The 24,173-nt window shown below is 42.4% G+C and overlaps 1 protein-coding gene across 1 annotated transcript in view; it reads left to right on the forward strand.

Annotated features, from left to right (window-relative positions):
- The window catches only part of shank3a (SH3 and multiple ankyrin repeat domains 3a), a gene marked incomplete at both ends in the record, with an annotated part of 215,601 nt that overhangs the window by 91,094 nt on the left and 100,334 nt on the right, over positions 1-24,173 (forward strand). The window contains 5 exons of the mRNA XM_083894045.1: positions 6,470-6,586; positions 14,237-14,314; positions 15,185-15,251; positions 16,277-16,506; positions 17,401-17,570. Coding sequence (XP_083750171.1) covers positions 6,470-6,586; positions 14,237-14,314; positions 15,185-15,251; positions 16,277-16,506; positions 17,401-17,570 — 662 coding nt within the window. The remainder of the gene's footprint in view (positions 1-6,469; positions 6,587-14,236; positions 14,315-15,184; positions 15,252-16,276; positions 16,507-17,400; positions 17,571-24,173) is intronic.

Raw genomic sequence — 24,173 nt, forward strand, 5'->3', positions numbered from 1 at the left:
GTGACCTGTGTCTATATTAGAGGGTTGCAGTCTGCTCGGTCTCGCTCTGCCTGCCGCCAGCGAAGCTCCGTCCGAGCCACCGTTTCCTTTTTTCGTTTGGTTTCTGTTTGGTCATGGTTATGTTGCACATTCTATTAGTTGTAAATAAATTATATCTTTAATTATCGTTCCTCCGTCCTCCCTTGGTCGTTTTTGTTGTGGTCTTGTGAGCCAGACCATAACAAATGGGGGCTCGTCCTATTGGTGTAAGTTGTTGCGTAATGTTGCTTCTGCGGAGATTGATGACTGATGTTTGCGAAGCGCTTTGTTTGATGTTCGCGCGTTGATTGCTGTGACGTCATTCTGGGGGTTCCGTGAGGGATTCCCCGTCGGAACGCTCGTAGGTGAGGATTGTACGAGAGGAATTGTTTTGGGCTAAGTATGTGGCTGTGATAGACGTGAGTGTGTTTGTGTAGGAGGATACAGGGAGAAGTTGCGTGTTGGCCTCGGTTTTCGCAATCAGTGTGGTGTCTCCCCGGCAGGATAAGCGCGTTTCCCCTTTGGGTTTCGTGGTGCCACTGTAGTGTGGGGTGAAAGTGGTTGGAGCGATTGTCTCGGGAGCACGTCCATAGTGCGGACGGGTTGCCAGCTTGCTGGTCGCTTGGTCACACTAGTGGTAGAGAGTGCGTAAGTACCCGCCATCAGTATCCCCTGAAGACTAGGGTTGAGTTTAGGTAGAAATGGATAGGCAGTTAGGGGGGGTTCATCCGCTGGGATTGAGGCCATAATCGTGTCTTCTTTTTCGTTTCCTTGGTGAGTTTGTCTTTGCACGTCTGTTATCATGGCAGGAGTAGAGGATTTTGTGAGGGCACCTTCAGAGGAATTTGTGGAGCAGTGCACAAAGGAGCAATTGCTGAAACTCGCTGAGGTTTATAAGATATATGTCTCTGATAAAAGGTTGAAAGACAATGTGAAGGCAATTGTGTTGGCGAATTTGTATGATCAGGGTGTGTTGGCGTGTGCGTCGGGGCCACCTGCGGAGGGAAAGGCTGCCGGTAGAGTCAGTGCACAGGTTGCAGATTCAAATTTAACGTTTGAGCAGCAGAAGGAGTTGCTTACGTTAAGGTTCCGGTTAGAGACAGAGAAGGAACTGGAATTGGAGCAGCTGAGGCAAAAGGCTGATTTGGAGAAGGCTGTGACCCTGGAAAAAGTAAAGCAGCAGGTTGAGTTGACTAAATTGGACTTGGAAACTCAGAGGTTGAATCTCATGAGCGACGGTAAATTTGTTGGGGGTCGAAGTGGTGACTCCGGTGATATTTTGAGTAGTTTAAGGTTAGTCCCGAAGTTTAATGAAAGAGACGTGGACACGTTTTTTGTCTTGTTTGAGCGTGTAGCCAATACGAGAGCTTGGAGCGACGCGGACAGGGTCGTGTTGTTACAGTGTGTGTTGACAGGGCGCGCACAGGAAGCAGTTTCCTCACTGCCGGCGTCTGACAGCGGTGACTACTCAAAGGTTAAAGCTGCGGTTTTGCAAAGTTATGAGCTCGTTCCGGAGGCGTATAGACAGCGGTTTCGGAGCTGGAGAAAAGGGGACAAGTCTCATTTGGAGTTCGCACGTGTGTTGGGAACGCATTTTCACCGCTGGTGTGCAGCTGCCGGTGTAACAGATTTTGGTGGGCTGGGTGACCTGATTGTGCTTGAGCAGTTTAAAAACTCAGTGTCTGAGAGGTTGGCAATATACATCAGTGAAAAGAAAGTGAGTACGGCGGCGGAGGCGGCCGCGCTTGCTGATGATTACTTGTTGACACATAAGAGAGGCAGAGGAGATTTCCCTGTCTGTGCTGATGGTCCAGTGGGGGGGGTGTCCTCCTGGGACAGGCCTCGAGCTGGGTTTTCACCGGCTAGGAGGAATGATCGGGGTCATAACAGTTGGCTGCCAGGTCGGGGCCGCGAGAATGAGGATTTTTGTCATTTCTGTCACGAAAAAGGACACTGGAAAAATGAGTGCCCTGTGCGTAAAACGCGCACTAAGTTTGGTGGCGGATTTGTGAAGCCAGCTGCCATGGCTGCGCCCGTTTCTGGTGCTGTGAGGCAGTGTGGAGATGTTCCGTCGTCAATTCAGTTGAATCCTGATTTGAAATCATTTTTGCCGTTTGTTTCAAAAGGTTACGTGTCTCTGGTGGGCAGCCAGGACAAAGTCCCGGTGATAATGTTGCGGGATACGGCGGCATTTGATTCGTTCATTGTGGGGTCTGCTCTGCCGTTTTCCGAGGAGTCGGATACGGGTTCTTTTGTTCCCATAAGAGGCATGGGGATGTCAGTTTTTCGTGTGCCATTACACAAACTGGTCCTACAGTCTGATCTGTTCAGTGGAGTAGTGAACATGGGTGTGCGTCCTGCTCTGCCTGTAGAAGGGATCCATGTCATTTTGGGGAACGATGTTGCAGGGGGCCGTGTCTGGCCGGATCAGCCGGCTCGTCCGCTGGTTGTCCCGGTACCGCTTGGTACTCGGGGGCCAGATGAAAACGAGAAGAGGTTCCCGGAGGTGTTTAAGGCATGCGCTGTGACCCGCGCAATGATGAGAGCTTGTCCGGACGCCGGTGGCGCGGATCAGGCTGACCAAAAACTCATTGTTGCTGAATCATTGTTGTCACGTGTGTCTAACTCTCCATTTTCTATATCTCGCAGTGAATTGGTGAAGGAACAGAAGGCCGACTCCACATTGGCAGAGCTGTTTGAGTCTGTGCGTCCTGTGGGTGAGGTAAAGGACCTGGCACAGGGTTATTTTGTGGAGAAAGGAGTGTTGCTGAGGAAGTGGGTGCCGCACGGAGAGGGTTTCATGGGGGAACCAGTGTATCAGGTTGTGGTACCGTCGAAATTCCGTGATGTGGTTCTCAGTGTTGCGCATGATGAGTCTGGTCATATGGGCGTAGCAAAAACTTATGACCGGATCTTGCGTCATTTTTTCTGGCCACGGGTTAAGAAAAGTGTTTCAGCATACATAAAAACGTGTCACACCTGTCAAATGACAGGGAAACCAAACCAGGTAATTAAAGTGGCTCCGTTGTGTCCCATTCCTGCAGTATGTGAACCTTTTGAACATCTGATAATTGATTGTGTTGGTCCTCTTCCCCCTTCTAAGTCTGGTTCAGTGTATTTGTTGACGGTGATGTGCCAAAGTACCAGGTACCCTGCTGCGTATCCGTTGCGCACGCTGTCAGCCAAGGCGGTGGTGCGTGCACTCAGCCAGTTCATCTCTATATTTGGTATTCCAAGGATCATTCAAAGTGACCAGGGGTCAAACTTTTCCTCACACCTGTTTGCTCAAGTGTTGAAACAGCTACACGTCACGCACAACCAGTCCTCAGCATATCACGCACAGAGCCAGGGAGCACTGGAGCGGTTCCATCAAACATTAAAATCTTTGTTGCGGGCTTATTGTGTGCAGTTGAATGCTGATTGGGAGGAAGGTTTGCCGTGGTTGTTGCTTACAGCAAGGGAGGTTACACAAGAGAGTACGGGGTTCAGTCCAAATGAGTTGGTTTTTGGTCACACGGTGAGAGGTCCACTGGCTGCGCTGAAGAGTGGCTGGGAGGAGGCAGAACCTTCGCAGAATCTCATTGATTATGTGAATGGGTTCAAACATCGTCTTTATGCCGCTACTGAATTGGCAAAAGAAAAATTGGCCTCAGCCCAAAAGAAAATGAAGCGCATTTATGACCGGCGAGCTGAGTGTCGCAATTTTTCTGAAGGTGACCAGGTTGTGGCGCTGTTGCCTTTGGTGACGTCACCGTTTCAAGCAAAGTTTATGGGTCCGTATACAGTGGTCAAGCAGCTGTCGGAACAGAACTACTTGATTTCCACGCCTGATCGTCGAAAAAAGAATCAACTTTGTCATGTAAATTTGTTGAAGCCGTACCATGTTCGGGAGAGTCCGTCGCAGGGTGAGTCAGCTGATGTTGTGCCAGATGTTGGTGCACATCCAGTTTGTGTTGGTAACACACTGAATGTTTCTGGTGACAGATTTTGTGAGGATGGTTTACCTCAGCTTGACTCTGCGGTGATGTCTGGTCGGTTGGAAAATTCCCAGATGTTGGCAAACTTGGATCTCGTTGTGGGGCATCTGTCGGAGGCGCAGCGCACAGAGTTGGTTGGCCTCATTCAAAAATTTCCTTGTCTGTTTGGGGACACTCCGTCCTGCACCAGTGTGTTGGAGCACGATGTTGAGGTCGGTGAAGCCAAGCCGATAAAACAACGGTTTTATCGGGTAAGTGCAGAGAAGCGTGTGTTGATAGATGCAGAAATTGCTTACATGTTGTCAAATGGCATTGCGGAACCGTCGTCCTCCGCTTGGGCGTCACCGTGCGTACTTGTTCCAAAGCCGGATAATACGCAGCGGTTTTGCACAGATTATAGGAAAGTTAACAGTATAACCAAACCAGACTCCTATCCTTTGCCTCGGATGGACGATTGTGTAGATCAGGTGGGTTCTGCCAAGTTTATCAGCAAATTCGATCTCTTAAAAGGGTACTGGCAGGTCCCATTGTCCCAGAGAGCGCGGGAGATCTCTGCTTTTGTCACTCCGGCTGGGTTGTATTCTTACAAGGTCATGCCATTTGGTTTAAGAAACGCGCCTGCCACCTTCCAACGTTTGATGAATAAAGTCGTTGGTGATCTGGAAGGGTGTGCAGTGTATCTGGATGATGTTGTTGTTTTTTCTGATTCATGGTCTGTCCATATTGACCGTATCCAGAGGTTGTTTGTCCGTTTGTCCGAGGCGCAGCTTACTGTGAACTTGGCAAAGTGTGAATTTGCTCAGGCCACAGTGACTTACCTGGGTAAACAGGTTGGGCAGGGCCAGGTGCGCCCTCTGCTGGCGAAGGTTCAGGCTGTTGCTGGTTATCCTCCACCGCTGACAAAAAAGGAGTTGATGAGGTTTTTGGGTTTGGTTGGTTATTACAGATGTTTCTGTCGCAATTTTTCTACTGTTGTTGCGCCGTTGACTGACCTGTTGAAGGCAAAAGTTACGTTTACCTGGTCTCCTTTGTGTCAACAGGCGTTCGAGAATGTCAAGGCGATTTTGTGCGACTCTCCTGTTTTGGCTGCACCTCGGTTGGACAGTCCGTTTAAGTTGGAGGTTGATGCCAGTTTTGTCGGTGCTGGTGCAGTACTCTTACAGGAAGATGATGTTGCTGTTGACAAACCTGTGTGTTTTTTTTCCAGGAAGTTCAACAAACATCAACTGAACTACTCTGTGGTGGAGAAAGAGACCCTGGCTCTCATATGGGCCTTACAACAGTTTGAAGTGTATGTGGGCTCAGGTCCAGTGGTGATCTACACAGATCATAACCCTCTCACATTTTTGAACTCACTGCGGTGTGCAAATCAGAGGCTTATTCGTTGGTCGTTGTCTCTCCAGGCCTATACTTTAGATATAAGGCATATTAAAGGGAAGGACAACTTGGTGGCCGACGCTTTGTCTCGTGCTCCTGTTTGATTTTTTGCTTCTCTGTTGTGTATTCTCTCTCTCTCTTAAATTGCTTCCAGGTACCAGTTGCTGGGAGGGATGGGGGTCACGCAGGTGATGTTGGGAGTAGATGGTGTTTTCCTCACATGTTGAAAACTGGGTATTGGGTAATGTACTTTATATTATTGTTGTAATTGTCGTGGCTGGTTGGTCCACAGGGTTCCTGGTGGGACCCTGTTTTGATGGGGGGGGGTGTGACGGCCCAGGCCGGTCTAGGTGTTCTCCTTCTGTATTCTCCCTTCCCCCCCTGCAGTGGCTGATGGCGGGGCGGGGCCCTGATGGGAAAAACCTGTGACCTGTGTCTATATTAGAGGGTTGCAGTCTGCTCGGTCTCGCTCTGCCTGCCGCCAGCGAAGCTCCGTCCGAGCCACCGTTTCCTTTTTTCGTTTGGTTTCTGTTTGGTCATGGTTATGTTGCACATTCTATTAGTTGTAAATAAATTATATCTTTAATTATCGTTCCTCCGTCCTCCCTTGGTCGTTTTTGTTGTGGTCTTGTGAGCCAGACCATAACAGTCACATATATATTATATTTTTGTTCATTAAAATGAGCCAAGCGAACTTTGAGCTCTGATGTATTTTCAAATTACACAAATTCTATGCAATTTTAAACATTTTCAGTATTTGCTCAGGTGTGTTTATATAGTTGGTGAAGATGTTTTTTTTTTTCATCAGATTGCCTAGGTTGTGGTTAAAAAAAATAATATGACAATATTGCGCATTCTTGTAGCCTCTGTATGAACTGTACATTTTAACATAGCAATGGATAAAAACAGCTAAAATGCTCTGTGTTCTAAATTTAAATCCAGCAGGTTACTTTTGTTGCATGATCTTTTTAGGTGCTTTGGTATGATGATATTAAAACAAAAACTGCTGTCCTGCTCATGTATATAATGTATACAGTAAACAATGGTTATTTTAAATGTAATTTATTTAAAATATTTTCAAATGTGTGTCCTTCTAGGCATGTCGCTATGGCCATGTGCAACACCTGGAGCACCTGCTGTTCTATGGAGCTGACATGAGTTCTCAGAATGCATCTGGAAATACTGCGCTGCATGTGTGTGCTCTCTACAACCAGGTAAAAACTATGTGAGAAAAGATGCCGCGGCATGTGGAGGAGTTTGGGGAGTGGATGTCGGTCAGTGTTCTGCTATTTATGTAGCGGGGAGAGCTAAAGGTCAGGAGGATAAATACCTCTGTGATGTTTTTACTCTCACAAACACTGCACACTTGTGTGCACTTGAGTGGCAGGATGAATCACAGGTTTCTGTTACCTGGTAATTTTCTCCCACTGTATTTGCTGCCTGTTGTGACATTGGACTTCAAGGGGAGATTAAGAATAAGTGGTGCAAAGGGAATGACCACATTAGTACATGTTTTGTGCTCTGTAATTTGGATGAAAGCAGCAGACCATTGTTGTTTGTCTGGTGTTTTTTATGCTTGGTATTTAATATGTGACTGATGCCTTGGGAACTGTCAGTGCCAGGATGGGACTGTGTGCAATAAACAGGATCATTATTGAGCTGTCTGCACCAGGATCAATTATCAAATTAAATTGAAATGTTTTTTAATTGTACAAATATGTCACACAATACTGTTCAGCACTACACGACTCTCTTTGTGTTTCTCTTTATGACGATGTTCAGGTATCATGTCACAGGGCAACATTCCCAAGCTGCACACAGGAAGTGATTAAATGTATTTATTTATACAACAGCAACACTGTACTAGTAAACTGAGGCAACTGCAGTCAGGTTGGAATATCAGATTATAACAGTAGTTTGACGGGATACATTCTTCTTGGCCCCACCCTCCACTGTACTGCTGCTGTATACACACATAGTCAGGTCTGATAGTATTGCTTGACAGAGCCTGTATTCAGATGAAGAACACAGCAACCAGATAATGTTACATCATCAAAAATCACCAGAAGATACAACAGAAAAAATGTGGTATAAGGTGGTGTTCATGTGAAGCATTATCTTATACTCTATACCAGGCTTTATTTATACACAGGATTAGTTTGTTTTCTGTTTGTTGCTGCTGAGTTCTGTATGGGTAAAGGTAGCTCAAAGCAAAATCCCAAACGCTGAGTTCTTGAAGAGACCTTTGTGCTCTTTAATTGGAAAGTGGAGTAGTGATCAGTTCATCAACATTGAATGACCGCAGCTTGCATACAAATGAGTGTGTGGGTTGGTGAGCGCTCAACATCAATGCTTAAAGCTGCAGTGTGTAACTTTTGGTGATTTGTGTTAATGATAATATTCATCCTCTGTTGGGTCTTCCTGAACATAAATGGTTTAACAGTTTGCTGAGGGAGCGTTTGTGTGTTTACAGCAGCAGTGCAGGGGCAGGCGGAGATAACAATGATTTATCCCGTTTACCATCAGACTGTCAAATGATGAGGATTTTTGAGCAGTAGATTTCACTTCTTCTTACGTCATACACTAACCTCTTTGCAGTTGTCTCACTTTACGAGCTTGCTGTCGCTGTTGCCTCCGTCTGACTTGACGTAAAACAAATCACCAGGAGCCAGGCAACACAAGATCTCATCAATGCTATACTTAGGCCCCGTCCCAATACCTCCCCTAACCCTACATTTTTGGCCTAACCCTAAATTTTGCACGTTCACATGTAGGGGGGAGCAAGGGGAAATGTGATTTTGCCCTTATAATCAACCCTCAAAATTAAAACGAAGTGAAATTTACCCATGATGCTTTGCGGATTCAGCGAGCCGGCTGATATTTTTCAACAAAGATGGCGGCCACATCTGCCGAGGAACTATTTAGTTGTAATATATTTTCCCAAAAAGCTCTACATGACGGGCATACTCTCTCGATGCACTCGGCAAACAGCCCTAAGCTAGCTCTGCTACATCTGGGTAGTTTTGTCAGTGTTTGGATGTCGACGTTACCTTGAACACGATCATACCCTGGACTTCAGATTTCAATCACATTCATGATTTAGCATTTACGAGATCGGAGAAAAACACAGTCAATGCAACAGGCAACGCAACAGCAGGGCTGCCAACTTTTGAGAAAACCTTGGAGTTAGACATCGTGGCATGCGGGGCTAATGTATGGCTGGTTGACACCACGCACCCAATATATTTATTTATAGTAATATTTTATGCATCCCAAGCTTAATTATTGCTTTATACAATATGATTTATGGATTATTAATGCTTAATACTCATAATGCTTTATACAATAATAATAATACAGTGTATCATTTGAGACCTGGATTCGATCCTTCGACCTTCCCCACAAAAGTTAAACAGCTTAATCACTAGACTATCACTGTTAATGTATATCAACAGTGTCATTACCCGACTTGTAGCCAACCAAGTCGCGATCCGTTCTGCGCATGTGCTTGGCTGAATTCCTAGAACCATTGACGCTCAGACACCTCCATTGCCGATCAGTATCGTAACCAAACTGTCTAGGTATCGCGGGTGCGAGCCTGTGCACGTTGTGTCCGAGCCCAACACATTAACTGTAATTATGAGCCTGAACCCGATTTAAACCCGACATTTTATTTATTAGGTGAGCCGTAAATGTACACATACGTCTATGTCCTCCCCACAGCGGGAGCTTGTTGTACCTGCTACCACAGTCTAATTGACAACAATAACCGAGCCGCTGAGATCCGCTTCCATGAACGCATATGTTTCTAATGACGCGAACGTCGTGATGTGTAATTTAGCGTGAGAAATCGGAGGTGTGGCGTGAGAAGTCAATCAAATGCGTGAGTCTCACGGCCAATGCATGAGAGTTGGCAGCTATGCAATAGCTGGATCTGCCTGCATTTTTCCTGAATTAAAATAGTAGCACGCTCCACCGGTAGAATTGTCAACAGGTGACATAGGTCAGCACGTTTGTTACATACGCTAATTTGCATGTAGTGGCGTCCCAATACCACTTCCTTCAACAAGGGGAATTTACGGTTGAGGGCACTCAAAACCAAGTGGAAATGAGGACCAGAGTTTGTGTTTCTGTGAAATAAGAGGGGATATAATCAAAGACTGAATGGACAAATTGTTTAATTTACAGTCACAACTTTAAGTCTACACTGGCTTGTGGTGAGGGTGGTGATTCAGCCAGTGGAAGATAAACACCATACTGAGCTTATTGCCTTAGCAGGACTCCAGCGGGCTCAACACAGGCCCGGCTCTGCTGATTATGTACAATCACAGAAAAACAGGCCTGGTAGAATTGACCAGGAGAGTGGTTAATATCAAAGAGAGAGAAAAAAAGTTTGTCAGAAATGTGGGACAGACAGATGAATTCTGGAACAGGTGGATGAATGACAAGATTGCATAATCAGCAACAGAAAAAGCCTAATCAATGTAGTGAAAGTCCCATCCCTGGCACCAAGTGGGTCATTTACTCATCAGGCTTTTATCTGCACAGACATGACCTGCAGTGAATGCTCTTTCAGCTGCCAGATCCATAACAGGTGGCTGAATTCATGAGAGTGACAACATTGATTAGTGAAATTAAAGCTACGTAGAACCAAACACAACCTGTAAAAACAGTCATGTAGAATAAGCTGATAATACCCAGTAATACTAAAATATATAAAAAATATTTCAGCCTTACATTATGATTCTAAATTATGTGTTATTTGTTAGTCTTACATTGCCCTTTTATCTCATAGTGTTTTAATCATTATTATTTATTGAAAGCTTATATATTTATATATATATACATCCATCCATCCATTATTTACCACTATCCTCCACCAGAGGGTCGCGAGGGGTGCTGTGCCTATCTCAGCTGACATAGGCCTATAGGCGGGGTCACACCCTGGACAGTTCGCCAGTCCATCGCAGGGCCACATATAGAGACAAACAACCATTCACTCTCACACTTACAGTCAATTTAGAGTGACCAATTCACCTAATCCCCATATTGCATGTTTTTGGACTGTGGGAGGAAGCCAGAGAACCCGGAGAACCCGGAGAAAACCCACGCACACGTGGAGAACATGCAAACTCCTTGCAGAAAGGCCCTTGTTCCGAAGTTATATATACATATATATATATACATATATATTTGTTTTCTCTTTTTTTATTATTTTATTTATTTTTTTTATCTTTGGACATAATTTTGTCATTATTCCTTCATCGTTTACCACTGTGTCCTCCATATGTGGGAGAAGCCGGCATCAATCCCAGCTGATACAGGATGAAAGGCAATGTGCACCCTGGACAGGTCACCAGTCCATCACAGGGAAAACAACCACTCACATCCAAACCAGTGACCTTCTTGCTGTGAGGCAAACATTCTAGCCAATCCATCACTGTGTGGGCATATTGTCATATATTTAGTAGTGGAAGCCATATCTTCTCCACAGTTTTAATAAAGGCAGAAAACCTAACACCTGTCTGTGAGAAGAACATCTGTCACACACTTTACTCATGACTGACCTGCGTCATTAGTTTATCATACTTGACTTGGCTCACTATGAATGTCTATGGTTAAAATAATGTAGCAAAACAAGTGCGAGGACTCCTGGAATGGTTTGACTAATGAATTCCTATAGGAGGCTTTGGAGAAAAGAGCAAGACAACAGATGGTCACTTCTTTAACTGCTCTCCGTGTGTGTGTGTGTGTGTGTGTGTGTGTGTGTGTGTGTGTGTGTGTGTGTGTGTGTGTGTGTGTGTGTGCACGCTGCTTTGTGACTGCAAATGAGCTGAGGATGTCAAGAAACCCAGCTGTTAATTTTCTAAAACTTTTTTTTTTCATTTGATTAAAGTCATGCACAGTTAGCCACAGTTAGCTTTGACAGTGGAGATAACTATGTGAAAAGTGTGTGTGTCTGTGTCTGTGCGTGTGTGTGTGTGTTTTAAGATGTGTGTATGCATGAGCATTGCCGTGAATGAAACTGCATAATGCATGGTAAATTAGCAATTTAGCTTAGCTAAGAGGCTATGGGTGTTTATCTATATGGGTTTTTGCAGTTTTGGACCTTTAATGGTGTTCCTGGCTATTGGCAGCAGGTGTAATCCTACATCATTCATAAGACCTGCTACATTTTCACTATCAACTGTATGATTTGCATGATCTTTGCAGGGTTATGCTTCATACAAGCTGCTCAGGTCAGGGCAGGCACACAGCACACATTTAACCTGTATCTACTGTATGTGATATTACCAGAAGAGGGTGCTGATGATGCGTTAGTTTCACTTTTACAGGATATATAAAGTAATTTTAGGTTCACACACTTTTATGTACCTTTTTTGTACCAAACTTTACTTTTATTTATGCTGCAGAGTGAGGAGTAGGGTTTCTCCTCTAACAGCTCAGACAGGTCAAAGCTCAGACGGTCTCCCGCCGTTTAGTTTGAGATGCAGCTGGTCTGTAACCTAGTGTGGGTTGAGCACACACAGCAGCATGAGCTGCAGTGTGCGTACAAACGGCCTGGTTTTGACTTAGATGTTGACATATTTAGTTTTGCTCTAGGAAAGGACAACATTGGCGCTGCTACCAAATGACGAACATTGCATTTTCCTACCATATAAAACTTTGTATATACTGATATTATAGTGGTACAGCCCTGTTGTGGGGGGTTGATCAGATCTAGTGAGTAAAGCTTCATGGATGTTAAAAACCTCATGTTCAATCAGTCTCTGAATGTGTGACTCAGTCGTCATAGTTGTCACCAGACTCATTGTACTGATTGCCGTGTTAATTCTGCCCTCAGTGTTAAATTACATATCGATCCTCAACCTTCCAGTACATGCACACATGACCATGTCCATCAATCTATGACTGGCTGTTTTGGCACCAGAGGCTCCTGTTCTCATTTACTTTCAAATAAAGAGCCTATGGCAATATTGTGAACCACAAGAGAGAAAAAAGAATGCGCTCATGAACTAATTATTAGGAGGGTGGGTTTTTCTTGTAGATTATTTTCTAATATGCCAAACATGCAACCTTTGCTTTGTTTAATACCTGTGTTTTATGCTTTTTTATAGCAATCATTGCTAAATTTGCGTGCATACTTTTATGACCTGTATTTTTCAACAGTGACACATTCACAGCTCATTGTTCCTGCTGTGTTTGTGGCTGTGTGTGGCAAGCTTTGTATGAAAACAGACTGTGGGCGTTTGCCTTGACTTTCATGTGATATGTTGAGGGAGTAAGTCTTTCTTTGTGCTTCATGTTTCAAGGTGAGGCTATAACAACGTGTTGGTTCTTGGTTGTAAGAGTTGAAACTACTTTCACATCGGATTGTATGAAAACAGATGGTTGTCAATCACTGTACATTTTTGGGGAAATTGCAGCCTAATCAGGATTTGTCATCTTCTTGACTGCATTAGTGCCGCTCACATATATTCAATGGAAAAAATGTCAGATATAAGTAGGGGTTGTGCGATATGACAGTAAATATATATAAAATATAAATATAAGTGACGACATAGAAACGTCATTTAGAGGTTCTGCAAATCCCTCTACGCTTTTTGTGGCTTCCGTGTAACAGATGCAGAAAGCAATTTCAGACCGATGATGGTGCAGTTACAGAAAGAAAAGTTTGTCTCTAAAAGAGGAGCTACGTGTGGTGCACGGATGTGTATGAAGTATTTGACATGGAACAGGAAGCACTTTTCTGTCAATGATGCCACATACTGGTCCCCACAACACACTCAAACACCACAGAAGCCTCTTTCATTCTAAAAGTACTGAGATTACCTGAGATTATTCAATGCTACAAAAAAAAAAACACTATTGTCAGTGGTCGTTTTGCCCTGTGGTGTTTTTATGAAAAATGTAACGTCACAGAAGTGAGGGAAATAAAACGAGTCAGTCACCACCACAATGCAGCTCAGTGTCAATGTTACAGCCGTTACTATTTTATAGCCTGTACTTCAGTTTCTCAGTCAAGCTTGACAGTGAGTGAGCAATAATAAATGCTATTAAGTGCTAATAAATGAGATCAAAGATAATGAGGACTTTCCCAAGTTGTAAGTAAGGTTTGCTAAAAACATTCATGTCAAAAATGAAGCAGACAAAGAAGAAGTTTGCATGTTCACTCGATGGGAGCTGAATCTGATAAGAACCTGGATGTATTGCAGGTTCAATGTATTTCCACCATTAAATCTGTTAAAACACTTAAACACTTCATATCTCAAGGTTTTTTTGACCGGTGGGAATGTGGTGTAAATTCTATTACAGCATTAATTATGTTAAACAAGTCACACAAGATAAACACATTATGGCAAAGAATCACGAAAGATGAAAGGAGACAACTGCTGTTAGAATTTGCATCTGCAAAGCAATGACCACATTTTTACACAGCTGAGAGCTGGTATGAGTAAAGATATGTTGTAAATGACCTCGATTAGGATATGAGATTTTGGTCATATTGCCCGGCCCTAAATAGAATAAGACTTGTATCATCCAATCTCTGTCCATGGAAAAATGAATGAAAATCAGCATGTGTCGTTACTTCAGATGTATCACAAATGAAGGTAGAAGAAAACACCAGCTTTCTAAATATGTGTACACAGAATTGTCTGCCAGAGAAGACACACATTAAAAAGACAAAATCAAGTATATGTCCAGTTTATACCCTATATGAAACGTGTATATTGAAATATCTGTGTTGTCGGTCTGTCTGAACTCAATCTGCTTATTTGCAAATAAATAACCACAGACCCTGTTTTCACCCCACAACAATTGCAATGACCGTTAAAAGGCATAATGTCGCTGTTTTCTTTCAGGAAAGCTGTGCACGAGTTCTCCTCTTCAGAGGGGCCAATAAAGAAATAAAGAACTACAACAGCCAGACTGCCTTTCAGGTTTGTGTGTTCTTTATGTTACTAGCTATAGCTATGTTTGCATGGACACAAGTGATCGGAATAAAAATATGTCATGTAAATATGCCAAATTCTGATCTGATACAGGCCTTTTGGAAACTGATATATGCAGATGGTTATTCAGATCGGTTTTCATATAAAAGTATATCCGATCTTGACTTGCTGGGTTGGTGCTGTCATGCGTCTGATCCATGCAAATGTAACATATTTCCATTTTTGTTAATTCTGTATTTTCATTCGAAGAAGAAGAATAATGAACAGACACGAAAGTCACAAAGAGGACGAGAATGAGACAGATAATGGACAATGAGGGGACGAGCAGACACGTCCAGCGTTTGTCGACTATGTGAAGTGAAGCCTCTTCTCCTGCTTCAACTCCAGGAGAATTAGACAACACTGTGCATGACACAATAGTGCATTCCACTAAACACTTGATGCATGTGTACGCACAACACAGGCACATCATTGAATTTCATGTTGCATACAATGGAATTGTAAATTCCAGTCGGCGCAAGTGTTTTCTGAATTAAGACATCTTGCACATGTAAACGTAGCTACTGTTTATCTTTGTAATGATTTACTCAAGACCTGAACTTTAGCTCCCTGAGTTCATAGTTCATAGTTCATATTTTCAGAGCAGATCAAAGTGAATGTGTGTATGTGTTGGTCAGGCTCAGTGTCCGGATGATTGCCAATTACTGATTTTACATATCTCGTGCAACAAAGGACAAGAAATATGGAAAATATTACTCAAGACAGCAAGAGAAAACGCAGCGGGAAAATTAAATTTTGTATTTGTGTTACAGTTTTATTTATTTCTAACCTTAACTTCTGTCTTTCCCTCTCTTCCAGGTGGCTATTATAGCAGGAAACTTTGATCTGGCTGAAATCATAAAGGTCCACAAAGTATCAGATGTTGGTAAGTTGATAGCTATGGTAGTATAGTGTACATCAGCAAATAAGCAGCCTGAAGTGAAAGGGAATTGGTCCTGAATCCAGAGGTCAAACCCTGGGACAGGTCAAGGTCCGAGGTGCCACCCAACCCCACTTGAATCTCAGATTCCCACTTTGTGTGCTTACTACTGGTGTGTATTAATGAGGGGTTAAATGCTGGAGTAAATGTCAATATTACTGGCTGGTGTGTGCAAAAATGTAAGACATTTAAATTCCAGGATCTTCTAGTGTCCATGGGTGCACAGGGTTACATCAGATACAAATACAGGAAAGAAGAACACATTTGTGTGAGGCACATTTGTCTGTGTGTGTGTAAAAGAAAAAGAGACAGAGATGTAATGGCTGTGGAGAACATTTCAGGTGCTTGTTTGATCCCTGCTGTGAGCAGGGTCTCTGTGACATGAAAAGGAAAACTCTGCCATCTGCTGTGGACAGGATGCAATGCCCTCCTTTTACATTATGAATTGCAGTCATGTTGTTTATATGTTATGCATTCATACCTTTTAATTATTAACAGTCTGCTATTCATTTATTTTTAAATTTATTTAAGATGGAAAATTAATATATATGTTTTGATAAAAGGCTAATGAAAATAATGACAAAGTAAAATAAAATACAGTGGAATATTAGTAAGAATATGCAGACTGCAGCAGAACATCAAACAGCCTGTACAATATCAGTATTAGTATTGTAGAGTGTCAGTATGTAGCAGGATTATTGTGTAATATTTGTATTATAAGAGATGGTTTATCCAATCATGCTGCTTCACCCAGACGTTGTGATGGTTATGTATGTGTGAACACAGTCAGGTATTTTGTCATGATAATGTTTGAATAACAGATAATAAACAGATTATCTTTTTGCTCCATCATGCCCCGATGATCACTGATAGTTTGATCACCTCCATGCGTTTGATGTGTCTGCGTGTTCTCGCTTTACTGTCAGATGATCAGTATCACAGATGTGTGAACATGTGTTTGTCCTCTTCAGTACCTTTCAGGGAGACCCCGTCCTACACCAGCCGCCGTCGTGTGATTCCCGGCCCCCTGCCCTCACCGCGTTCCTTGCTCCGATCCGCGAGTGACAACAACCTGAACGGGGACCACGATCACATCCGCGGTCCGGCCCCTCGAGAAACTCGTGGTCGTCAGGGTCACTCCCCTGTGCCCTCGCTGCGCAGTCTGCCAGCTCTCGGGCAGCAGCACAGCAGCCTCGGAGAAGTAAGATGAAGACCCTGGATTTTTATCTGTGAATAAATGACTGGCTGCTAGTATTACTTTCACAGCAAATTACTGTGTAATTGTGTAAAATGTCCTTTTAATATATTGTCCCAACATCATTTTATGGTAAATACTGTAACTGTGAATTGACTGGTGTATTGAAACTTTACAGTTGTGCCATTGATTATATATATAGATAGATAGATCTGGATCCTGCAACCTGCAAGATGAGGGTTAATGACAATGAATCATAATTCATACCCCAGGTGTGAGAGAGTGAGTGTGCGTGTTTACCACAGGAAAATAACCCCGCACTCTAGGTCTAATAATAGCCACACCTTTAGTACAATAAAACAGAAAAATGCAGTATTATATTGTGAATTATCACAGTTAAACATCCGTGAAATGACGATTATGTAATTTGGGTTAAATCCTGTAAAATCCTGGAACTAATTTACAGTCATAGTGAAGGAAATAAATTAGAGCTGGGTAACTAAAAGGGCTGAACAATTCACAGTTTCAAACCCCATTTATGCAATACATAAAAGTTATAGACAATTCATACGAGTGTGTTTCATTGATTCAAAAATACACTAAATTAACAACCAATTCATTCATTATTAGAATTGTTGGGAATTCATTTTGTGACTGACTAATTATTGATTAATTGATGCAGCTCTAATTCTTGTCTTTAGGTTCTCACCTACAGTGTAGTAGTTAGTACTTTGATAGTATATCATGTGGCAGTTGTTTTAAATCTATACCACAGTAAATATTGAAGTTATATTGTTCAAATCACAATAATTTGACGTGATCACGCTGATGAAACCTGTCTGTGTGAGGGATGCAATCTTGTCCACATGCATATGATTCCTCTGTTCTGTCATATATCAGAGCCGTCATGGTGAGATGCCTGACAGCAGTCTCCAGAGCACCGGCAGCTCCAGATCCTCACATTCCCGCTCGCCTTCACTACATCACATGCATGAAGAGGACAAGCCCATTCCCAGAAGGTCCCACAGCCATGGATACCCTCACGGACATGGACCTCGTGGCAGACTCAGGTCTGTAAGGTTTTCTTTAACCTCAATTTCAGATGTTACTTATTTTATTTTATTTTATTTAAAAGAAACAAAACATATCCTGCTACTCCATCTCTAATATAGATGATTACACATTGCAAGACATGATTTTCTATTTAAGAAGAGCTGATTGAACAAGTGATTGAGATCAGTAACTCCTCAGGAAAATGTTTACTGACATTATAAATCAATTTAGTTTTGTGTCACTTCCTAGTCAGACTCGCCCTCTATTCACTTTTCAGTTACAGTTTATGGGCAGAGGTGGATTTTTGAAGTCAGTAACATTAACAATGAGTAGCGCAGAGTATTAAGGAGCACCATGTAAACAAAGTGATGAAGTTAGTACACACTGCTTCAGTAGCTATGTTTGATGTCTGTTTAGAGGTCAGTCTTATTACCGGGTTCTTCTCTCGTCAACACATTGTTCATGATGACTGGTTGAATTTATGGTTCTGTGATCACCTCATAGGTCACAGTGATCGTAGTAACATAGCAGAAGACCTCAGGAGTCTCTGCCTTGACCTTGTGTTCATGGACCTATTTTGATAGTTATACCTAATGTCAATAAACAACAACTTTTATTTCAAGGTTACTTCCTTCCTGGCTGCACTTAACACTATATTGCATTCTTGCCAATTAGTTATTGTTAGCACATACCGTTTCATCTATGATTATTTTGTTTATTTATTGTACTACTGGTCATTTGAGCTCTGCTTTTAGATCATAATTCTTCTTTTTTTTATGTTCTTCTATGTCTTGGGATTTTAAATGCATTTCTGGGTTTGTCAGAAAAAACAATGAAAACAAAGTGCTTGAAAAGGTTTTGACTGACACATCGATCAGTGATAGGTCTTTTTTTTTTAATTTGTCATCGTTATTGTTTGGCCCATGATCTTGTCAGGGTATGAGAACTGTAATTGCTGTGTCTGGCATAGACAACAGACGTGGTAATGCAACAGGCGGGGCTGACATGTAAAATCTGCACTGTTATGTAGACAGAGTGAACATGACGTGTGTGTGTGTGCGTGCGTGTGCACACATAGCTGTGTGCATGGGTGTCTTCACAGTTCAGAGAGAGACAGATGGAAAGAGGCTAATAATGATCACCATGGGGACCAATTGAAGCCTGTCAAGTTGCAAGTGTGTGTGTGTGTCGGTGTGTGAAAAAAGAGAGACTGAGAGACAGAGAATGCAATACTGAGATCATGGCTGTGAGTAATGTCATCAGTGCAGCAGCTTGTCACTTGACTCATGCTTTAATCCACAGATGTAGTTGTGCTGGGCGCTGGAACAAACCTGGTACACCAGATCATTAGGCAAACTGTGCTGTGATCACAGCTCAGAGCAGAAATCTGTGATGGTCGACTGACATGTGGGACGCAAACTCCCAGGTCCAGTTCACACATAGGCAGGTGTTATTGAAAACTAAGCTTTTTCTCTATATTTTGGCCTTTCATACAAATGCTAACCGTGGGTTAGCTCTCTGTTCTCTGTTCACAATGTAAATAATTTGTGTCTTATAACGTCTCTTTGTGCACCTGTGTCTCCTCTGAATGAAGTGAGTTGAGTAATGGTGTCAGACAGGTTCAAGCCTGTGCTAGTGTAGGCTTCACTAACTGGACTTTTACCATATTTTCATATACACAGTTAATATACAGTTCATGTTATAAATGGTTGTTTATCTACAGGAACAGATCTCTCTTCTGAGTGGTCGTACATGCTTCGGAATTACTGTTACATCGCCACCTGTTGACTTTACATGCTTTCAACACAACTTAATTGTGGGTTTTTGTGTTTTCAAGTAAGATGAGAACTTATTGTCTAATACTATTCATTTTAAAACCAGAGGAGGGAAACCTCAGTTTTCCACCTATGTGTTGACTCAGCCTTATACCTGGCTCAAAGCAGCAGAGAGTGATTGTAATTTTGAACAAAACCTGATCTGACAGCACAATATTTTACCATTATTTTAGGGCTGCATTTGTACAGATACAACACAGGCAGGTGTGCTTGTTATTCACACAGATGTCAGCTCATTCACAAAATCACAAAATGAATCTGTTTCTGCTGCAGCAAAGCTTTTTTTTGTTTTGTTTTTTACTACCTCCATCTTTTTCAAATGCACATGGCTTTTAATGTTAATGGGCAATGACAGTCAATAATTAAAGGACTAATATTATACCCTATTTCTATAAGTTAACCTGGTTCCCTGGTGTTCCCTAGGGAACATGTCTGTGACATGCTTTGGTCAAAATACCTTAAGTATGAAGCACCACAGCAGTTCAATCACCCTGCCAAAACAGTTCAGAAGGGGTCGCTTTTGAGTGCCTGTCTCTTTAAATGCAAATGAGAAACAGGAAACTACGTCAGCGTCACTGAGGCTCCAGCAGCTAACAGCAGTTAGCATTTGGAAAAGTGATCATTTGCAGGCTCTAGGTGGCACATTGCCGTCATATATAAAATGTATTCACTGGACACGTAAATCCTCTGAGCCTGGGAGTTTGTGTAGAACTCTGTGCTGCACTGTGCAGCCAAGAATAGAATACTTTGCGGACTTCCGCTCATCCGGATACTTTTGCCCTCTCCAGCACTATCACATTTTTAGGGACAAATCGTAGAAGTCAACATTGTGTGTTTTATTTCCTGTACTTAGACTGAGGCAGACCAAAAAACATAACTGAATCATCTTTTTCAACACTTAGCCTAGTCATAGGTCCTCCAGAGTCCCAAATATAAGTATAACATTGATTAAAAATTTGATTTTGCGTTATATCTCCCCTTTAATTTATAGATTAAATACAAACCCTCACCTTGTGCAGAAACTTGTATTTGTTTCTAAATTGGTTTTGGACATGCCATAAATGCACATGCACCTTAAATGCTCATGCACATATGGAGTTTAATTTGTTCCACTGATATTGGTAAATGTGCAGAGGGAGATCCACACGTATTTCTATTAGACATATTTAGATGTGCATTTTGTAAACGTCACATTTGTGAAACTGAATAATGTATTTGTGAATTGTGGATACGCATTTGTGGATCGCATGGTATATTTGTCTCAGTAATGCTTCCCTTCATCAGCAGGTGGCAGTGTTTTACAAGTAGACTCTAGCTTCGATCCATGAACAAGTCGTTAATTTTTTCAAAATAAAACCAGAAATAAAAAAAATGAAAAACGACATGTTTTCTCAATAATCGTTTACAAAATCAAAATCAAAATTAAAAACGACACATTTTTTCCAATTTATCCATTTTGTGCTTAAAATAAAAATGAAAAAAAAAAACGTAAACGTTTCCCGTTTAATCCAATTTTTATAAATCCAAGTCGCGTGACCCGGAAGTGACCTGTACGAGAACTCTATCAGCGGGCCTGCAAAACAAACCAAAGAAGAAGAAGTATGGGTGGACTGGAGGACAATACTGGCATGATTTGGCATCTTTTTACGACGGCTTATTAGGGCCAAGTGTTATAAGAGTATCAGAGTAACAACTTAATCTCAATATGCACATAGGTTGATAAAATCAAAACGTTTGTTGTGATGATGTGTCAGTGACACACCTGTAACATGACTGCACACCATGTGGATTTAATGTACTGTGAATGCAGCGTGAAACAACCTGATGTCTGACAGGAGAACTGCATTACAGACACAACTGTAGCCGTGCACAGCTCTCCTCTAATACTCTGCTGTCACGTTACTCCATCCATCAAACACTCTCCCGCTTTTGCTTGCTCTCATTTTGTTCCTTTCATCCTGTCTCTCATACACACTCAAACACATACACACGGTGCCATTAATCTTTAAAAGCCAGAAAGCAGTCAGAATCCTCCATTACATCATGTAACTGCAAATATCAGACAGCATAAAACATAATGCTCTTTAGGGTTCAATCTCAAATTGGATTATATGTAAGTGAATATGTTCCATTAATATATTTAACTTTCTGTCATGTTTACCTGTGCAGTAAGTGCATCTACTTCTGCCACGTCTGACACTTTATTAGCAGAAACATGTGCTGTGCTGGTGCATGGCAGTGTGCAGATTGCGTTGATTAGACTATGAAGTAAAGGAAATGGCTAGAGGAAAGAAAAGTTAGGTGTGTCCGCTGTGTCCTGGCCTAAATGACTGTCTGCACACAGGGAGTTGTTCCTCTGTGTGCATTAGCCGTACACCAGGTGCTCAAGAGAGGTGAATGTGTGAAAAAACAAGCAGCTGGTCCCCATGATCAGAACCCTGAGCAAAATGAGACTGATACTGTCCTTGAATATTTTCTCTCTCTTTGTCTCACTCTCACCTTCTGTTTATGCCCAGGGTAACTCTTGGAGCATCATGGGTACTGGGAGAGTGTGAAATTAGCTTGGCTGGTCAACAGCCTGCTCGCTCCAGCAGATTCCTTTAGCACACACCATCACTTGCTCATGTTTTTTTTTTTTCCTAGAACAGCACATAAACACATTTTTGAACTGTCAAGTAATGTTTAACCATTAGATTACTTGCTGTAAAGCAGTGCTTGGCAAGTAAATACTTAAGTAAATACTTTTAAAACACCATGTTTTTTTTTCTGCTAATCTAATCAGACATTCTTCTCGCTATTCAGTTGTGTACAAAATGGGAAATTTAAAGCGGACCTAGACCAGAAGTTCTAATTAACGCTGTTTTTTAGTGTGTATCTGCGTCATTACCTTGTTTACGAAGCCCTGAAGGTTCTAAACAAACAGTTCAGCCACTGCTGAGAACGCTGTGTTTTATTGTAATCTTGTCCGGGCACATCCAGTTGCGTACATTGAACCGCAGAAGAAGAATAACGTCCGTTGTGGAGGTGTTTCACGAGCGACAGTGTCTTCTGACTCTGGGTCTGACTCTGGGTCAAAGTCATAAAAGGGACTGCGGTGGGGAGTCGTGAAGAAGCTATTTTTAAACATTGTTAAAACAATGTTTTGATAATGAGTAGCAGTGCATCCACCGTTCCAGAGAGGGGAGCTGTGCTTCTGAGAGCGGGTGTGCTGAATATGTCATTTCCGGGTACTGGCCAATCACAAGACAGTTGGGAAGCTTCTACGCTGGCTGGCCAATCACAACACACTCTGTCTTATGGGGATGAGAGTTGAGTCTGAAATATTGCAGCTGGGGAACACCATCAGAAAAGAGGATTTCTATCGGCACGTTTACAGCAACTAGGATGTTTTTGACCATAAAAACAAGTTAATGTATGTAAGTAGACCTCCATAACTAACATATATGGGCAACAGGACCACTCTATGTGAGCTATAAGAAATGAGCTTGTGCTAGATGTGCTAGTATCCACACATTAATGATGGCGTCTCATCAGTGTTGAGGTTTGTTGTGCTGCTGCTGTCTGGGCATCTGAGCAGGAATGGAAGCATGTCAGAAAATATTGTGAGCAGTACCTTGTCTCTCACTCCATTATTGTTCACACTAACATCTGAACGTGGTGCAAAGGAAGAATCAGGCATGAGGAAGTCGTGAGCAATGAGCATTATTTCTCATCAGTCCACTCCGCTCATATGCTCTGGCTGTGGTACGCCATCACTGCTCTACAGAGTTTGCACATGGAGCTTACACCTTATCTGCTTTTCAACATCTTCTGCCAGTCATTCTGATCCAGCATGGTAATCATAACAGCACTGATCTCCTTCATTTTAACCATTTCCTCCAGCTGTTTCTGCAATTGCCAGCTCTGAAGTGTAATCCTTACAGCATGTGCGTTCTGCCCTTGGGTCTCCTCCAGTTTGACATGCTTCACTCTGAGGTGTTCTGCATATCTAACTCCTTCTCATCCCTAAGGCTTAGCCTGGAAACCTTTAGAAGGGAAACACATTTGTCCTTATATCTACGATCTCCTGCTTTCTGTCAGTGCTCAGAAATCATAAGCAAAGGTGAAGACTGTTATTAATGTATTATTAATGACACAGTTTTGTAAGAGAGTCAAGGTTGAGATGGTTTGGTCACATGCAGACGACGGACAGTGATTATATTGGACAAAGGATGTCCTCCTGTTGTGAAGGAGGACAGCTGGTGTAACGGAAGAGGACACAAGGGAGAGGACAAGATGGAGGCAGGTGATGCACTGTAGCAATCCCTAAAGGGAGAAGCTGGATGAAGGAAAAGATGGAGGATTTAAGCTGGCTAGTATTGTTGCCTCATAGCAAGAATGTCGCTGGTTCAGATCCTGAGGCCCCTTCTGTGTGGAGTTGCATGTTCTCTGCGGTTACTACGGCTACTTCTTATAGGGATTAGGTTAATTGGACACTAGAGTGAATTCTTTGTCTATGTCTGTGGTGTACCACACCTTCTATACTTTTAGAGTTTGACAATTTCTTCTTGTGTTGTGTCTTGGCTAAATCTACCCAGAATACACAGATAAGCTGTGCTTCTCTCTACCTTCTGCATTATACTTCCTGCTTTATAGCCATAAACATCCCCATTACTGACAGAGCATATATTCATTCAAGTGTTGCAATTCAAGGAAAGATTTAGGAGAATTAAGATGTTCAGTGTAGTGCTGATTGTGACTGTGTGTATAATGGGCTCAATTTACCTTAGAGAGCCGGCTATTTGA

Source organism: Microchirus variegatus (genome assembly GCF_963457635.1).
Source record: "Microchirus variegatus genome assembly, chromosome: 8".
NCBI lineage: Eukaryota > Metazoa > Chordata > Actinopteri > Pleuronectiformes > Soleidae > Microchirus > Microchirus variegatus.